Here is a 17,955-nt window from a genome sequence, read left to right as displayed (position 1 = left end):
CTCCCTATTCAACTTCATGGGATGACTCCAGCTCCTAATATTATGGTAGATTTAGTTTTTCTTTGGCATGCACAATTTTGTACACCTCTGTCATGTGTCTGATACTCACCATTTTTCCAAGCTAAACAGTCCCTTACATAACTTTTACTTGTAATGCGTTTGTTCCAAACCCTTACATGATGAACCTGAAATACCTCCTTAACTCTGTATCAGTCTATGTCCCCTGCACCTACTTGTGCTCAATGCCCCCACCCCTGCAAAATGATTTGGCTGAAAAGTGATGGTAACTAATAAACCTGCATTAAGGCGGCTACAAATGGATGTGGGGAAGACATGGTTTGTTTTCTGCAGCCTATAGGTCCAGAAAGCTGAAGGACTCAGCTGCTTGCTTTGGACATTTGCAAATCCGACCTGCAAGAAAGAAGCTGTTCTATAATGCTTAGACGGTTCCAAGAAAGTGTGTGATGGCAGAAACAGCACGTTTGGGAGAGAGATGTTTCTACTTATCTGAAGTTTATCAACAAGAAAGCTCGCACAGACATCATACTGGAGGGAGGGCCGGTGTCCCACCCAGGGGTGTGGTGAGCAACAGTTGAATTCTGCACACATTCCTTAGTTCTAGAAGTGATGCTGATCTTTGGTTACTGCTTTGAGCAGTGGAGGGTGTCTTGCTGTTCAAAGGGCTGTTCTCGCATGTTCTGCCTTCTGGGATACTTAGACTTGCTCAGGTCAGTATGAAACTAAAAACTAAATTAATACCCGAGATAAAAATTTCTCTTTTCTCACTATATTTGTAGACTGCTTATATGAGTGCATTGGATTACATAGAATTGTTTGTATTTTGGCATCAAATGATATAAGTGAGCTCGAGTGTGCGTGCGTATTTAATTTATTGGTATTTTAAAAAAACAAACTAAAAAACAAAAGACAAACCAGGCCAAATAGCAAAACAGCTACTTTTAAGGAAGCATACATTACAGTGAACAGTCTAGGTACATGTGTTTTGTGGGATATCACAAAACATACTCTGAAGCATTTTTCAAAATGTCTTTTGCAAGACTCCCAAAGGGGAAGCATCTGACTGATTCACTGCTATACTGCAAACAACTAGTTCACTTGGCGTGATTCCAGACAAAGTTCCATAGACCCATTACCCTGTTCCATTCACAGTCTTCTGGAGGGTTTAAGATACCACCATCTCCTACTTTAACCCACCCATGTTTTTCCATCTTTTTTCTCACACAAAAAAATACATTAAGAAAGAGCAATAGTTGCAGCACAACCGTCTAGCTGTTAGTTAGCATCAGCACCCCTTCGGTTAAAAACAACCTTGTAGCCAGATCCTAAGCATGGTCAACAAGTCTTATTGTCAAACACGTGTGCACAGGAATGCTGCATGAAAAGTACTCCCGGAAAGCGTGAAGCATTCTGTGAGTCCCATGGAACTCAGCTGCATTATAGCTGAAGGTAAGTCTAACCATTTCTATGACTAAAGCAAATGACATTTTTCTCTCACACAGTTAAGAGGTATGCGTAATTTCATGCCTGCAACCTAGCGCATATTTCTCTTCATATATACTTATATCGATACAGATTCGTGGGTGACAATTCTCAGAGGTGGTTGCCATGTTAGTCTGTAGCAGCAAAACCAACAGTGTCTTTGGCACTTTAGGGAGCAACCTAGGCATTGGGGGGCATAGGATACTTCAGATGCCCAGATCTGAGGTCAAAAACAGAGCTTTCCACTCAGAAGTGGGAAGTCACACTTTGACCCTTTGCAGCTGGCGCAGAACGAACCATGCCAGCCACCTCTCCAAGGCTGGGAAGCCAACCTCAGAGAGGAACACACATAACAGGTGTGTTCTGGTGGGCAGAAAGAAGAGGTGACTGCAGAGCCATGATACAACATGTCTTCTTCCCCCCCTTGGATGTACCCCGGCTAGATGGCCCAAAATGGCCACCGTAGAAATGCAGAGGAGAAGACACAGGGAGTCAGTGATCATCAGTGCCACTCTTCTTGCGTTGCACGGGGTGCCTGTGATCTCCCCCCCCCCCACAAACTGGAGGTTTATGGGCATCCTGAGTGCTCTCACAAGTTAATATATTTAAAATATATTAAATATGATACGAGCTTTCATGATCTAGAGTCTGCTTCAGCAGCGGCATTGTTACCCTAACTTGGTAGGTATATTCACACTCAGACAAATATTGCAATGGGAGAGGGAGGTAAATAGTGAGGCCAAAATTCCATAAAATGCAAGAACCACCCTAAATTCACAGGTTCAATTCATTCCATACTACTGAATGTGCATAGACAGATACTAGATTTATCTTCTAGCTGTTTAAAAATCATTTTAATGTTGCATTGACTTTACAATATCTGCATTGTATTTTGTTCTGCTGTTTTTATGCACCGTTGTAAATCACCCAGAGAACTTTGGCTATGGGGCAGTATAGAAATGAAATCAATTTTTTTTTTTAAATTGAGCCTCTTAGTCATTCTCTTGACTGCTACATATATTTGTCATTATTTTTATTTCTAACTCACCAAATAACTAAAATTCTCCCGACAATCTAAAATGCTATGTAACTGTTATAATGTAAAATACCATACAAATGTTTAAGAAATAAAATACAATATAAAGCAAAACTATAAACAGAAATCAATAAAATAGCCATTATAACTTTTAACTAGGTCTCTAAGGGTGCAATCTTATCCAAGATTAGATAGGATGGGGAGGGGGGAAGCCCACAGCTGGAAGTTCTAGGCCTTTTTCCCTCCAGTCTAAACATGCATTAGATTTTGCCCTAAAATTTCCTGTCCAAGATCCTGTTGTCATTTTGCTATTTTATTAGAAGCTGCTCGGAGGCAGCACTCCTGTGAGCACTAATTTAGGTGATGTACAAATCAATAGGTATAACTGATTAAATCATGCAATCATTGATACATAGCTAGGCCAGAGAAAAACCCTCTTTTCTAGGAATTAGCATGTGTGCATCCTTGAAATGCAGCTGACACTGACTAGGCATCAGTCCAGGGAAAGCTCATTGGCACTTGACAGATAACAGCAGCTCAAAAAAGGGTCAATTCACACCCTTTTTTTTTAATTCAATTCAATTGGGTCAATTCACACCCAATGTTTTACCCTGCAACTCCCATCAGCCACAACACCATGGGCAAGGGTTAGGACTGCGAGTTGTAGGCTAAAACATGTAAGTAGGCACGACTCCACTCTCTTGCACACACAACCTGGCGGAACCTCAACTCAGGGGATCGGGGGCCTATCCGGAATGCAATTAGGGAAGGACGGCACGGACCGTTCTGAGGCATGGACCGCGTCTCTTAGCAACCGACCTGTAGCTCCCGGAAGTGGTTTGAATGTCAAGAGAAGCGGGCTCGTCTGTTCGATCTCTCTGGGAGGCGCCTGTTGGAAGCGGTAGTGAGAGGGGGTAAGTGCTGAGGGGAAAACGGTAGTGAATATTTGAGTTTGGAAAGGAAAGGCGTATTTAAAAAAAAACTTAACGCGGATGGGCTTTGTAGATTTGAGCGTGGGGAAAGGATCGGGACTAGGGTTGCCAACTTTATTTATTTATTTTTATTATTTATTAAAACATTTTTATGCCGCCCCATTCGCCGAAGCCTCGGGGCGGCTTACAACACTTTGAAGTTGGCTCCTGTATCTGTGTGGTTTAGAGCTGTTGGATATGCTGCTGTTAACTGATGTTATATGTATCTACATGGTGCTGCTAATTGCTGCAAACCGAACAGCTGTGAAATGAATAGGAGCGGACCGGGCTGCCTTCCCCTGGTCAGTTTGCAACCGTAATTGCACTCCAAAAAAAGGTGTGACAGATGTGAAAACAAGCGGAATACATTGTGAATATAGGTATGAGAAACTTGACATGCAGTTCTGTTCTATCTTTTTTTCCTCCCAAGGAACTTAAGGCAACTTGCATACTTCCCCTCCTTTCAATCTCTTTCACACAACAACAACCCTGTGGGGTAGATAGGGCCAAGAACGTGTAACTGGCCCAAAGTCACCAAGTTAGCTACATGTTCAAGTGGAGACTAGAACCCAGATCACATGATTCCCTGTCTCACACTCTTAACCACTCACTGGCTGTTAGACAAATTAATATTTTTATTTCTTACAAGTGTTGTCTACAAAGCTCAGGAAGTAGTTCATAGAATAGAAGAGTTGGAAGGGGCCACGAAGGCCATCGAGTTCAACCCCCTGCTGTTGCAGGACACCAAGTCAGGTGGCTGTCCAGGCTCTTTTTGAATGTCTAGTGTGGGAGAGCCCATGACCTCTCCAGGCAGCTGGTTGCACTGTTGTATTGCTCTGACAGTGAGGAAGCTTTTCTGATGTCCAGCCTGAATCTGGGTTGCCGCAACTTGAATTGATTATTCCGGGCCGTACACTCTGGCATTAGCAAGAAGAGATCTTGACTCTCCTCTTTGTGACAGCCTGGATAGAGGGATATTATGGCCCCCCTCAGCCTTCTCCTCTCAAGGCTGAAGATGTCCAGTTCCCTCAGTCTTTCCTCAAAGGGCAGTGTTTCCAAACTCTGGGTCATTCCTGTTGCCCTCCTCTGGGCCCTTTCTAATTTACCTGCATCTTTCCTAAATTTTGGTGCCCAGAACTGGATACAGTATTCCAGGTGAGGTCTGACTAGTGAGGAGTATAGAGGAACTATTACTTTTTGTGATTTGGAAGTAATACTTCTGTTAATGCATCCCAAAATAGCATTTGCCCTTTTTGTGGCTGCATCACATTGTTGGCTCATGTTTAGCCCAATTATTCCAAGATCTTTTTCTTGTTCAGTTCTGTTGAGCCATGTATTCTCCATCTTGTATCAATGTCTTTGGTTTCTTTTTCCTAGGTGGAGGACTTGGCATTTGTCATTATTGAATTTCATTCTGTTGGTTTCAGCCCAGTGTTCAAGTTTATCAAGATTGCTCTGGATCTTCATACTGTCTTCTAGGGTGTTTGCTATTCCACCCAGTTTTGTATAATCTGCAGATTTGATTGTCTTTCCTTGTACTTCCTCATCTAAATCATTAATAAAATGTTGAAGTGCACTGGGCCCAGGACTGAACCCTGAGGAAGCCCACTAGTTACCTCCATCCAATTTGAGATGGTGCCATTGATAAGCACTTATTATATATCCTACTTTAAGGAGCATGAGTCAGCATAGCTAGACCCCTTGTGCATTTTATTCTCTCATCATTTGTAAAATATGTTAGGCTGAGAATGTGTTACTGCTTCAAGGTCATTCAATCATTATTATTACTGTTGTCATAAATGTTGCCACCTTTCATCATGATTAATTTGTATTTGGATAACTACTTTCCATAGTGGTGATTTTTTTGCTCACCTGGAATATAGGCTTTATATTCTTTTTAGTGCCAGAACCTTTTTATTTAGCCATTATTTTAAGGATTAAAGAATTTTAACTGGTTTTAGTATTTACAGTTGCATGTTATTTTTGTTGGTATTATGTATGTTGTTTACTTGGTCTGTTTATTTATTGTTTTAATTATTGTAAGCCGTACTGGGACAATTTTCATATAGGATGGGGTAGAAATATTTTAAATAAATAAATATGCCAGTAGTTGGTTGGAGTTCTATGTTTAATAAGTCACTGTCCTTACCCGTTCAGTTTGAAAGGGGCAGCTAAGCTCCGGGTGCCATCTTCCCATGAAGTGAAACCTATTAAGGTAAGATTAGAATTGTCTTGGCTGTTGGAGACTAAATTAGTGACTTTCATCCTCAAAAAAGCCCAACAAAATTTATCCTTGTATTAATTTATGCAGTTGGTAGAAACTTTGACTTTTTAAGTCGGGATTTATAATTATATTTTATGGATTGGTGTATATTCTGGGACTCTTTAAATGTTATTATGGTTCTGGACTTTATCTGTTTTGTAATGTAGACTAAGCATTTCTGGGTTTTTGTTTTGTATTTAGAAAATAATAATGGGTAAAGCATGCAAAACAGGTAATGGCAAAATTAGATACACACAAGCTGGAAGGTTTATTTTCTATTAAGGAAGGGACCCTTTTAGGCTGAAGATAGGTAGTATTTTAAGAGAGCTGAATGCTATATAAGGGTGGTATTTGTTGTGATGTAATTTTTTCCACCCTGTCATCTCTGATCTAACAGCCTTTGTAACTGTTCGAAGCAGTACAAACCTGCAAAATTGGTGAACAGAAATAACAATATTAGACCCCCTTCAATTGAAATGTCTGTCATGTTTCTCTTGCCTTGCCAATAAGGAGACTTTCTGACCATCACCATCACCTACATTCTGTATACTCTCAGAAACATATCCTGATGCTGCTTGCAGTGTGTGCTAGACTCTCTGAATAGACTCTGTTTTCTGACTTTTACCTGAGAAAAGTGTACTATGCCCACTATTTTTTCAATCTTGTTTGCTTTCTTTTTCCAGATTGTCTTGTTATTTTGCCAGTCTTCTATCTTTTGAAGTTGTGAGGAGCAAAATGCACATTACAAGCTAAACATAAGATTTACAACTCCTTATTTCATTATTGGCAAAAGGAGAAGGAGATGGCAGAGGGTGAGGTGGCTAGATGGAGTCACTGGGGCAGTGGGTGTGGGCTTGGATGGACTCCAAGGGATGGTGGAGGACAGGAGAGTCTGGAGGAATGTTGTCCATGAGGTCATGATGGGTCGGGCACAACTTTGCAACTAAACAAAACAATTTTGCTTTTGGTCATAAAAAACCTGTCTTGGGGATTGGTATTCAACCTGTCCTGGAAGAGGTTGCTCTCTTCTTGAAAAGTCATATTCATGGCTTAAGAGTACATCTTAATTCAGTGATGTCCCTAGATTTTCAGATGATAGTAGTGACAATAAGTGTGTTTGCACAGCTATGTTTAAGGTGCAACCTTTGGCAAGTTGAGACAGAAAACATCCTACAATTCCCACTGCTGGCTAAGGAATACCCAGTGTTGTAGGATTTTTCTGTCTAAACCTGCACAAAATGGTGCCAGCTATGACCATTCCTGAATCAGTCCAATCTGACAACAGTTATCCCTGCCCTAGATACATTTATTTAGACTACTACCTGGGGTTTCCATTATGAAGTGTCCAGAAGATTCGTTTTGTGCAAAATGTGCCAGCTAGGCTGCTAATCAGGGCACATTATTGAGATCATACTGTGGGTTTGTTGAAAGATCTGCACTGGATGCCAAAAAAAGTTCAGTTTCAATTCAGGCTGTTGGCCTTAGCTTCTAAGAGTGCAATTGCATGAACATTTAGGCAGTAATGTTTAGGGCATGTCTTTCAGAGGGTATTTCTGCCTTGTTAAGATGCTCAGGAGACATCTGTTTGAGGACACCCCCTCTCAAAGGAGCCTTTTTGTCACTCCTAGAACCTTTTGGAAAGGTTCCTCTTTCCTCTTTAATATGACCATTTAATTTATGAGTGTTATGATTATCATCATTCTATTACATTTATACTCTGCCTTTCTTCCTCTTGCAAGGAATACAAGGTGGCTTACAAGGTTATCCTTATCTCCATTTTATCCTTACAACAACAGCCTTGTGTGATAAGCTCGTGTGAGAGTCTGTGAGTAGCACAATGTCACCCAGTGAACTTTATAGCGAAGTGGAGACTGGAACTGGATCTCCTGATTTCCAGTCCAATACTGTAACCATTATACCACACTGGCTCTCAGTGTAATGTTGTTTTGATAGTTTGATATGGTTTTGTTGCTTTTATGTGTTTATTATTAGGATTGTTATACAGCTCAGAGGCAGAATATAAATATTATTAATAAATACAATTTATAAGAATTCAGTGCTTATAAAATGAAAGGCCTGGAGAAGAATTAGCCCTTGGTACCAGTAACTGCACTCATCCTCCTCATTAAAAGAAGCAGGATGTGTTCCAAACAGACATCACTTTTCTGCCTCAAGGAACTGGGAATTCATCCATGAACAAACATTGCCTCTTGCAGCAGCATATGACAGGCTGGTGTTTTCTCTGAGTAAATCAGCCAGGACATGAAGGCATCCCCAATGCAAATGAACTGTATCTTTTCCCTGGTAACACTTCAGAATGCTGGATAGTATGTATGTACTTTATTTAAGAGAAATGGGTTCAGCAGTGAGATCCCTGTTCTTTGTATTCCTCTTTTTATATGTATGTCATAAACAGGCAGTAAGGTTTCCTTTCCAGTCACTGGGCCCATCACAGAAGATACAGCCTGAGGGGAGTTTGGAGTTTTTCACATGGTATCCCTGGTGCAATGCTGAAGGAAAGAGGAGGACAATGATTGCCTGATGTTAACTCTGGGATTGCCTCCTCCTTACTGGAATGATGTTTCTGTTTGATACTTCTGAGTTAATTAAATGGACAGCGTCAGTTAGTTCCACAATCAACATTTCATTCTGCTTATAAAAACTGAGAGTTTGGTGTCACCTTTGGGTATCAGAGTGATTTTTTTTTAACCCAGCAAATAATGTTGGTGCTTTCCATCCAAGGCTTCTGCAGTGCTTTATAGAAACGTACTGGCCTTGATGTTGTGACTCTAGCACAGAACTTTAAAAAGTGAACTATTTCCTAATATGCGTATAAGCACTACAAAATGGTTCACCTGCTTGCGTTGTCTCAGGCTGGCATTAAAAGCATGAGAGTGGAGCCACTGAACCTATTTATAGGCAGCTTTTTAAACTATACTGATGTGAGCTAAACATACCCAGCAATTTCAGCCATTTCTCATAGAATTTTAGGATTGCTCTTAAGCCTTTGTGCTTTTTGAAAAAACTTGATGACCTACTCATCATTCTTTTGCCATCTTAAAAGGACACTAGCACCATCTCCTATTTAAACTGGCTGTTGTTAGAGCTTATCTCAACATTAGAATGCTAATGACTTGCACTTGAATTTGGATTCATAAGTATCTCAGTGTTATGTTTTTGTATTTTATTTCTAGATTTTACAGTTTTCAAGCTTTCTATCATGGTGCTTAAGGTCTTCTTCCCTGTTTGCTGCTCCTCAGCTGAAAGTGGCCTTCTGGTTGGGCAGTGGATTCCAGAACAAAACTCTGCTGTTGTCCTGGCCGTGGTTCACTTCCCCTTCATTCCTGGTCAGGTGAAGCAGTATCTCTTTGAAATGCAGCATGCAACACAGGTCCAGCTGTCTGTGTTGGGCTCCTGGATTAACAGCAAACAAGCAAAGGAAGAGAGTTTGGAAAGGTTCCTTGAAGACCTTGGCTCAATCTTCTCACATAATCCCTGGATCCAACTCAGCAAGGAGAAAGGCAGCAAGTTTTGGAGCTGTTTTGCCACTTGGGATCAGTCTGATAGTAATGAGAAAAATGAAATCATCTTGGTTTATTACGATCAACGCAAAGTTATGCTTTCACAGCTACACCCTCCACAAGACCAAGCTGAGTCTTCTGATCAGAAGATAACAGATGCTTCCAAACTAGTTGCTGTGTTTGACACAGTTTCAAAGAGCAAGTTACTGTACATGAAGGACAGGTATGATGAGGGACCAATCAAACTCACACATTGGCAGTCAGATGGAGTAGAAGCCAGTATTATTGTGGAATTGCTGAAACAGGCCTCTGTACCTGCATGTATGCTGATAACATTCTTACTTTCACTTATCTCTGGAGTCTGTAAAAGCAGGTATGTCATATGGAATGGGTCGCCTTTATTCAGTCCTTAAAGCAAAATTAAACTTAGAACAATGTAATTATGAGTGCTCAACTGTAAGCCAGGTTTTATTTTTTTCAGTTTAGGAATTTGTCATACTCAGATACGCAAAAAAAAAAAAAAAAAAATCTGAGCCAATCAATCTGGTGTACTGGTTGTCAAGCTTTCTGCCTTTGGAGAAATATTTTCATGTAGACATTTGCCAAAATCCACTGCACATTGCAGAATATTCTGTGACATATTTTAAATACAGGTTGTTTACTTGAGAATCCTGTGTGAGCTAAGGCTGCTTTCTTGAATAGACCCACTGTTCCTTGGTGGTTGAACTACTCTTTGTGGGTTTCTTTCAGGGAAGCTTATCCACCATTATCTGACCACTCATTTAGAGTTCTCTAGTTCAAGCCATTGTGCTAAATTTCTATTCAAGCCCTAACATATAGCCATCATCCATTGGGATATTTTGATTGAAATTAGGAAGGTGCAATTAATCTAGCAGTGAAATTTCTTTACAATGGAGTAATACTAACATTCTAAGAGAATAAGCAGGCTCTTGGCTACAAAGGTTCTGATGTGATAAAAGTGGAAAATCCATGCCTGGGCTACATGATGTGACCATGTTATACCCTCTGATACAGAAATATTTAAAGGGATGTAGAAGAGACAGTCCAGTGAGAACACCAAGGTATAATTTGTCAGTTTCCTTAACCAATGAGTTGGTGCTTCTTTTTTTGAAAAGCCCCTTGATTTATTAGAGTCATAAAATCTTATTTGGCTTTGAGAACAGAACAGCAATTTCGTTCCCCGGTTCCCTAAGTAACGGGGAAATGATAGAAAACTGTATTGTCACAAGGAGGGACTATTTACTAGCAGCAGTGGTTTGCTCTGCCACAAGCAGGTACTTTGATACACACTCATTCACTTGTGTTACCTGAGTGTTCCACACAACAGGCATATCATGTGTGAAAAAGAAATGAGTGTCTTTAACACTGGTGTTCATGCACCAGAATAATTCTGATTGGACTTTCTAACACTTGTATTTGGGTGTCTCAGCGATGTGTCTCTGTCGCACTTGGCATGTTTTCTCCAGTTGTCCCTAGTGTGAAAGTTGTTGTTGTGATATACATTGCTTTGTTTAAAGGAGCCACTCAGAAGGTGTGGGAAACCCAAGCATCTACCCTTGTTGAAATGCCCTTGATCACTTACTTCGCGGGTTTAACCAGAAAGGCCTGGGAGACGAGCAACATGCTGGCTCCCAAGTGTAATTCTGAATGCTTGTGAAGTTGAAAAGCTCTCTCCTGTAAAGCTTAGTGCTAGGGCTGGGGGGACCGTCAAGAGAGATCATGTTGTGCTGCCAAAACAGGGGATTGAAGTTTTGTTTCCAAGCTGGCAAAGGGCAGTTTGATTAATTCCATTTGGATACAAGTTAAAGGCATTCATGAGCAAACAGTAGCAAGTGTAGCCTAGGGCCATGAGGAGTAGAATCCATCAACAGGTTTCCAGCTGAATAATTGTCATGGAATATTGTCATGGAAAATTACAGCTAGCTTTTTCATACTTTCTGTTTGATGGGTGAACCTTTTAGCTTTTGTTCTGCTTTTAAATGCCTGTGAGGGGGCAGAAGTTTTGTGTCAGACTGTGCATATAGAAGCATCCCTGCTAACCTAGCCAGAGTTAAAGTATTTATAGTGGGTCCGATTGTGACTAATTTGTAACAGCTTGAGGTGTGTTAAGGAATAGTTTGTAGCACTGAGAAGCTGTGCATCAACTGGCAGCGATCTCCTTGGGTCTGTGCTTACTCACCTGGGTTCCTGATGGGTTCAGTTTGTGTGATGGGAAAGGCCTCTTTCTGTCTCAGACCCTGGAGGACCCCTGCTAGTTAGGGAAGGCAATATGAGGCCAGAAAGACAAATACTCCAAAACAGGGCAAGGCGGCTTCCCATAGTCCACAATTGATATCGGTGGTTTTTCAGAGGAAGCTATAATATTTTGTGTTCTGCTTGTAAAATTGAATGGCTGCGCCTTGCAAATGTATGCCATTTTCTAGAAATGTGAATATACACCATCTTTTGCTCCAGACAGTATAGAACGAGGCTATACATAGCAATATGGATTTATGGAAGGGTCTTTCATTGTTGAATGTTAAATGTATGGATTACACTTAGAATACAATGTCATGCCATGTGCCCTTTTGAAGTACAGGGTGTTATTTAGCACCATCTAGTGGCCAGTAGTGCTAGGTTTATATTTCTTTTTAAAGACCTTTATTCATTACCTGAAATCTGAAGCACACTGTTCTAGAAAGAAACCCCCGCTTAACCCACTGCGGTGTTTTTCCATGGAAGTGTGCCTAAGAAGAAGTCATTTATCAGAACTTGCATGAACACTGTCTAACATTCCATGCAATACCTGAATTCTCAATTATAATCTGATCCTGACAAACCAAGCAGGAAAAGCACTGCCTGGGGCACAAAGCGATGGCCTGTAAGTGCTCTGTGTGGCTTGCAGAGCCATGGAATGACCTGCGCACTTCACTCACCTCCGTCAGGGTCAGAATCAGGAAACAGAATTTGTATCTAGATTGGTGCCACAACAGGAGAGAGGGGCTTTAACCTCTTCCTTCTCTGATTCAGTTTGCTGTTTCTTCCCTATTAATAGTGCTGAGGAAAGGGTGGTTTGAATCCCACCCCCTGATCCCATAAGAGAAGGGAGGTTTAAACCTCCTCATTCTTGTGTACTAAGATGTGCATGTTTATGTGCAACCGCACAATCTGGCATTGTGCGTTGTCTACCTGTTCTAGGGTCACCCTCTCCATGAGCTACAGTTTACATGTAGCATATGCCAGGGAAGAAAAATGGAATGTGTTGTCATTTATACACACATGCAACTTTTCTACATATAGTGCTCAAAGAGGATCTGAAAATAACATCATAGTTGAAGTAGGAGTATCGTCAATCTGAAATTAAGATGAACAAGGGACAGAGGCTTTCTGAGCTTGAGGCATATAAGGCACCCATATTAAACCCCAACTCCAAATGTATTATTTCCCTACTACTAGCTTTCTAGTGGGTGTGTCCATGGATTCCACATTCTGGATTAAAAAGCTGGAATATGGAATACTTGGAAGGCACTGTTAACATGGGTGATGGTAAATGGCCTTTTTGCTCATTTTAAATCCATCTCTGAACTTTAAAACATGCTTTGAGAATTTTGGGTCAGATTATCTATTTGACAGATGAAAACGAGGAGGAGGAGGAAAAAGTAGCATCTTGTATAGTACAGGTGTTTCTTCAGTATTATTCTGAAAAATATTATGCAATATTATTCTGTTACCCAGGAGCACTAAAGCACAACAATAAATCTGGTGTCACCCATGACATGCTATGCATCCCTCTGTATACTTTCCAGTGGCTTTTTAAAAAGTGAATGTAGTGCTTTATAAATTTTTAGCAGTGCTTTACAGTCTTCCTCAACATTATTCCACAAATAGCATCCCTACTCCACCCCACCCCCCTCCAAGCATTCAGCTTTCAGTATCTTAAACTGGCCTGAAAAAGATAATTTAGCATCACTGTTACATGTCACACTATTGCAGACTTGGTGTTGGACAAGCCAAAAACACATCCACATAATGCCCTCCCCCATTTCATAAAAAGTACAATAAATAGCTAATTCATTGTTGTTATTAAAATACATTTAGAATTTGCTGCCTGAGATATATATAGAAATATAAGTGCTGCCCCATTAATCAGGATGCCATAGTCTGTTACACCCTTCATCAACTTGGTATCCTCCAGAAGTGTTGAATGACAACTTTCATAATCCCCAACTAGCCATAACTGGCTTTGGGATACTAGCTGTAGTAGTCTATATACATCTGGGGGCCAAAAGGCTGGGAAAAGTTGGTCTGCCAAAAGGCGTTTAATGGACTGATTAAATAGATTAATGAATTCAAGGTTTCAATTCTAATTATTTGCTTTAAAAAATGGAAGAATGTTTCCATACTTCGACATCCATTGATTGTACAGAATCCAAGCATGCAGCTTTGTTCTTTGGAGTTCTCTTGTAATAAAATAACGCCCTGTATATTGTAATTATGTAATAAAAGAGAGAATTAAAGGAAATATGTTTCCAAACATGGATCTGTGTGTTTCCCGATTCGTATCCCCAGGAGTTGCCCCAAGGTAATCACCTGCCTCACCTCCAGTTTTGGAGCATCAACAAGCCTCACATCCTTTCCTCTGTCACTTCAGATGTTATTACTAGGCAAGACAATTGAACAGACCTGTACTTATTTTGCTCCGAGGTGGTGGGCTTCAGCAAAGTGTGGAATAACTCAGGGAACCTGAGCTGAAAACGATTCACACTACGCTGCATTTAGCAGTGATGTGTCTTGCTTATTCAGGGTAGGGTAGATAGAGATGGGTTCTGAGAACATGGGTTTTAACCTGACAAATCTTTCGTGAAGTGTAGCTGAAAAGACCCTGAGGGCTACCTACCAATAATTTCTCCTTGATTTTCATCAGCTGCATGGTTATTCCCGATGCCTTTGGGTACTACACTTGTGTGCCCGAGTAGCAGCAGCGAGGATGTGTCACTGGCCGTGCAAGTCCATGCTTAAAAATTGCATCCTGCTTGGTCCATCCATGAGAGATGTACTTGCTTGTAGGTAAAAGACCAGACAAACAAGATAGATAGATATAATTTTAAAATCCTATGGAAATGTCAAAACTCTGAACTTCAGACCTGTTGGCATTCTGGTGAGGGATGTGGGGAGTGGATAGAAAAGATGTTGTTTTAAAGGCCACTATTGCAGTGTTCTGTTAATGGCACTTCCATCTGTTCTGTCAGCGTCCAGAGCAAGGGCAGCTGACTAGCAGGGTAAAGGCACTGGGACCCGGGCAGGCAGAGCGTAGCGAGAGCAAGTCCAGAACACAGTCCAAGGTCAAGCCGATATACTAGCCAAGGTCCCTAGAAACAGGTAGTGTAGTCCAGAGCGAGCCAAGGGTCGGAGAACCGAGGAAGGCAGACTGGTCAGGGAGGGAAGAGGTACAGGTGGGGTCCGGGAGCCATAGAGGCAGGAGCGCAGGCAGGAGCGGCGTTCCGGGTCTGACAGACCAGGAAGGGCTTCACCAACAACAGGAGGCCTTTCTTGCCGAGGCAGCTCCTGGGGGAAGAGCTGGCTCTTGTATGGCTCTTGCCCAGGGCTCCCCAGGTGGAACTCCTGAGTGCCCTGGCAGCTGCAGTGGGCTGGGGTCAGAATCCGGCAGCCTCCAGAGCTGCTCCGCCGGCTCTTGGCCAGCAGAGGGAGCCCTCAAGCTGCCTCAGGTCTTGAAGTGTTCCTGTTGTTGTCACACTGCAGTTATATTCTGCTTTTTTCCCTCTTGAGAGGAACCTAAGACAGCTTGTGCAGGCCTTCTTCACTCCATTTTATCCTCACAGCAACAGCTCTGTGGGGCATGTTAGGCTGAGAGTGAGTGCGTGACCCATGGAGTTTCATGGCTGAGTAGGAAATAGAGCCTGGATCTCCAGGGTCTGGAGTCCAACAATCTAGCCATCACTCCACACTGGCTGTGCTGTCTTAAGTCCTATGAGGAGAGACTGAACAAACTGGGCATATTTAGTCTTGAGAGGATAAGACTGAGGAAAGATACGATAGCTTTCTTCAAGTGCTTTGAAAGGTTGCCGCACAGAGGAGGGTTGGGATCCCTGCATCTGAGAGTGCAGGACACAAAGTAATGGATCAAATTGCAGGAAAGATGCAGCTGGACAGCCATCCATTAGGGATGCTTTAACCTGGAGTCCTGCACTGAGCAAAAATGGGGCCCAACTCTTATTATCTATGATTCCATGTAATAGCATGCTTCTTGATAGGTTCAGAGGAAAAAAGGATTATCCTGCTGTACTGAATGCAGGATCATAGTAAATTAAGCAAAATTATTTATCACTTCGATTACCTGCATAAATCTACAGCCTTTGCTGCATAATACAAGATCATTAATTAGAACTGCTGCAAAGCATTGATTTAGTACCATGAGTTGCTTTTAAATACACTTTGGGTTATAATTTATTAGATTGTGTTAAGAGATAAGTAAAACACCGGCAGTGACTTTCAGAATGCATTATCATGGTGTGTCTAAAGGCTGTACTTCAGCTTCAGTGACATTCAAGTGTCATGTTGAATAGTTCTTCCTAGCTGTACCAGATCACACTGCTACTGAACAACCACATGGCTGACTCCTTCCAAGTCAAAACCGCTGCCTGCAGAAAAACTAGCAGGTGAGGGAGAAAAGTTCTAGCCTAATAAGTAAAGTTTCGAAGAGGCAGAGAAACGAGAGATCAAATTGCCAACATACACCATGAGGTGGCTGGATGGAGTGACTGAAGCAGTCGGTGTGAGCTTAGGTGGACTCCTGGGGATGGTGGAGGACACGAAGGCCTGGAGGAATGTTGTCCATGGGTCGGACGCGACTCTGCAACTAACAACAACAACTATGCATACAGCTGTGCTTAGTGACCACATGCTTTTCTTAAAAACAAAACAAAACAGAACCCATGGGGGACCATTTTTGTGGGGTACGCAGTTCACAGGGAAGGATGAGATGCTATTCTTTTCTCCCTTTGCATGATCCTGACACAAATGGTTAGGCCTTGTGTGGCTGTTTTTATCAGGACAAAGCAAGAGGATTAAAAAGTTAAACTGCCTCTCCCAGTGCCAATAAACATTGAGGACCTCATTTATTCATTTAATAAGTTATCACTTTTGTGTACTCTCTCATAGTCAGGTAGCTCTCCTGATGGTTTATATGATAAAAACTAACAACATAAAACATCCTTATTATGCACAATTTAGACAGTTAAAAACAGAGTATCTGTAATTAATAACATAACATCATAGCAGGCACATGAAATAATAGTTTAACAACAGATTGGTACTATCTCAAATATCATAATTAAGAAACTAAAATTTACATTGAAATACAATTAAAAGTAAATCCCAATTAAAATCATCAATTAAAATACTCCTTAAATAAAAATGTCTTAGGACGGTGCTTGATGAATATCCCTGGGAAATCGATTCCATAGATGGGATGTCACAACTTAGAAGGCCCTGCATCAGCCATCCTCCAACTTCCTTAGGGATGGCTCCTGGAGCAGGACCTTTGATGATGATTTCAAGGTCCAGGTAGGCTTATATGGATGGAGACAATCTTTCAAATATTCAGATCCTAAACCATTTAGGGCTTTATATGTCAAAATGAGCACCTTGAAGCAGACCTGGGCTTCAATGGGCAACCAGTGTAGTTCATGGAGGACTGGTGTAATATATTTGGTATTACCAGTTCTTGTCAGCAGCCTAGCTGCCCTATTTTGCACCAACTGTAATTTCCAGACTGTTTTCAAGGGTAGCCCAACATAGACCCCGTGCCAGCATTTTTTAAAGTATAGGCATGATTGCTAACAAAGCATTTAGTGTCACATTCTGTTTGACCTGAATGTATGATTTGGCTCTTAGATGTATTTGGTGTAGCACCAGGAAGGTAGCATTCTGTTCTAGATATCTTGTACCGAAATGCTTCTTATAAGTGAGTTAAAAGGAACACCATGAACAATTCAAAGCTTCAGGTCACTGGTAGTCCTGTATACTGTCCAGTGTACCACTAACTGGAAAAGACCCTCTGTGTGTTTGGTGAACATTCACAAATGCCAGTATACATAAACTTGAGTATGCATCCATGAGATGGAGTTTCCTTTTGCTATCTCCGACTGCCTCCCACTCACAAGCTACATTACAGACACAATAAGAGCGTGTCTGTAAGCTTCTGTGGATATTAAAATGGGAATAAACTAAAACATCATAAGCTGTTGGGTATGTATGTTGAGAACAGCAGGAACAATGATAATGAAATACATGACCTTTGAAATGATTGCATTTGCATGACACATTACAAAACATTATTGGCAACAAAATGGGTACATTTCAAACATGCCCCTTCAAGCATCTCCTGTTGCTGGGATGCATTTGTGAAAAACATAAATGCCATTTTAAACGCTCTTCTGATAGGTACTTAAATTGATGGGTGGCCCATGTAGGAAATTATAGGTTGCATTCTCACGTAATGCTAAATCTAGTTCTGTGTGCAGTAGCAAAAAAAGAGCCTCTGCTTGCCCCTCTCTTCCTCCTGAACATCTAGGAGAAGAAATAAACTAGAATTCTGTCTTGCTTTAGCAGACTTCTGGGTTGTCACCTCATTCCGCAGAAAAT

At 41.3% G+C, this 17,955-nt stretch overlaps 1 protein-coding gene across 7 annotated transcripts in view; it reads left to right on the top strand.

Moving 5' to 3' along the window:
* Positions 1 to 638: 638 nt before the first annotated feature.
* The window catches only part of PIGQ (phosphatidylinositol glycan anchor biosynthesis class Q), a 43,599-nt gene continuing 26,282 nt past the window's right edge, over positions 639 to 17,955 (top strand). The window contains exons 1-3 of one of the 7 annotated variants that reach the window (XM_044433304.1): positions 641 to 728; positions 1,388 to 1,467; positions 8,965 to 9,664. In XM_044433304.1, the coding sequence (XP_044289239.1) occupies positions 1,440 to 1,467; positions 8,965 to 9,664 (728 nt within the window). In that variant the 5' untranslated portion in view covers positions 641 to 728; positions 1,388 to 1,439. Of the gene's footprint in view, positions 729 to 1,387; positions 1,468 to 3,131; positions 3,451 to 3,769; positions 3,888 to 5,488; positions 5,723 to 7,574; positions 7,596 to 8,964; positions 9,665 to 17,955 lie in introns of those variants that run through there. The other 6 variants (XM_044433297.1, XM_044433300.1, XM_044433298.1 and 3 more) reach the window with 6 other exon arrangements.

Source organism: Varanus komodoensis, unplaced genomic scaffold (genome assembly GCF_004798865.1).
Source record: "Varanus komodoensis strain SLA01 unplaced genomic scaffold, ASM479886v1 scaffold26, whole genome shotgun sequence".
Classification (NCBI taxonomy): domain Eukaryota; kingdom Metazoa; phylum Chordata; class Lepidosauria; order Squamata; family Varanidae; genus Varanus; species Varanus komodoensis.
Note: the sequence above shows the minus strand (reverse complement) of the source record. Positions and strands in the feature narration are given on the sequence as shown.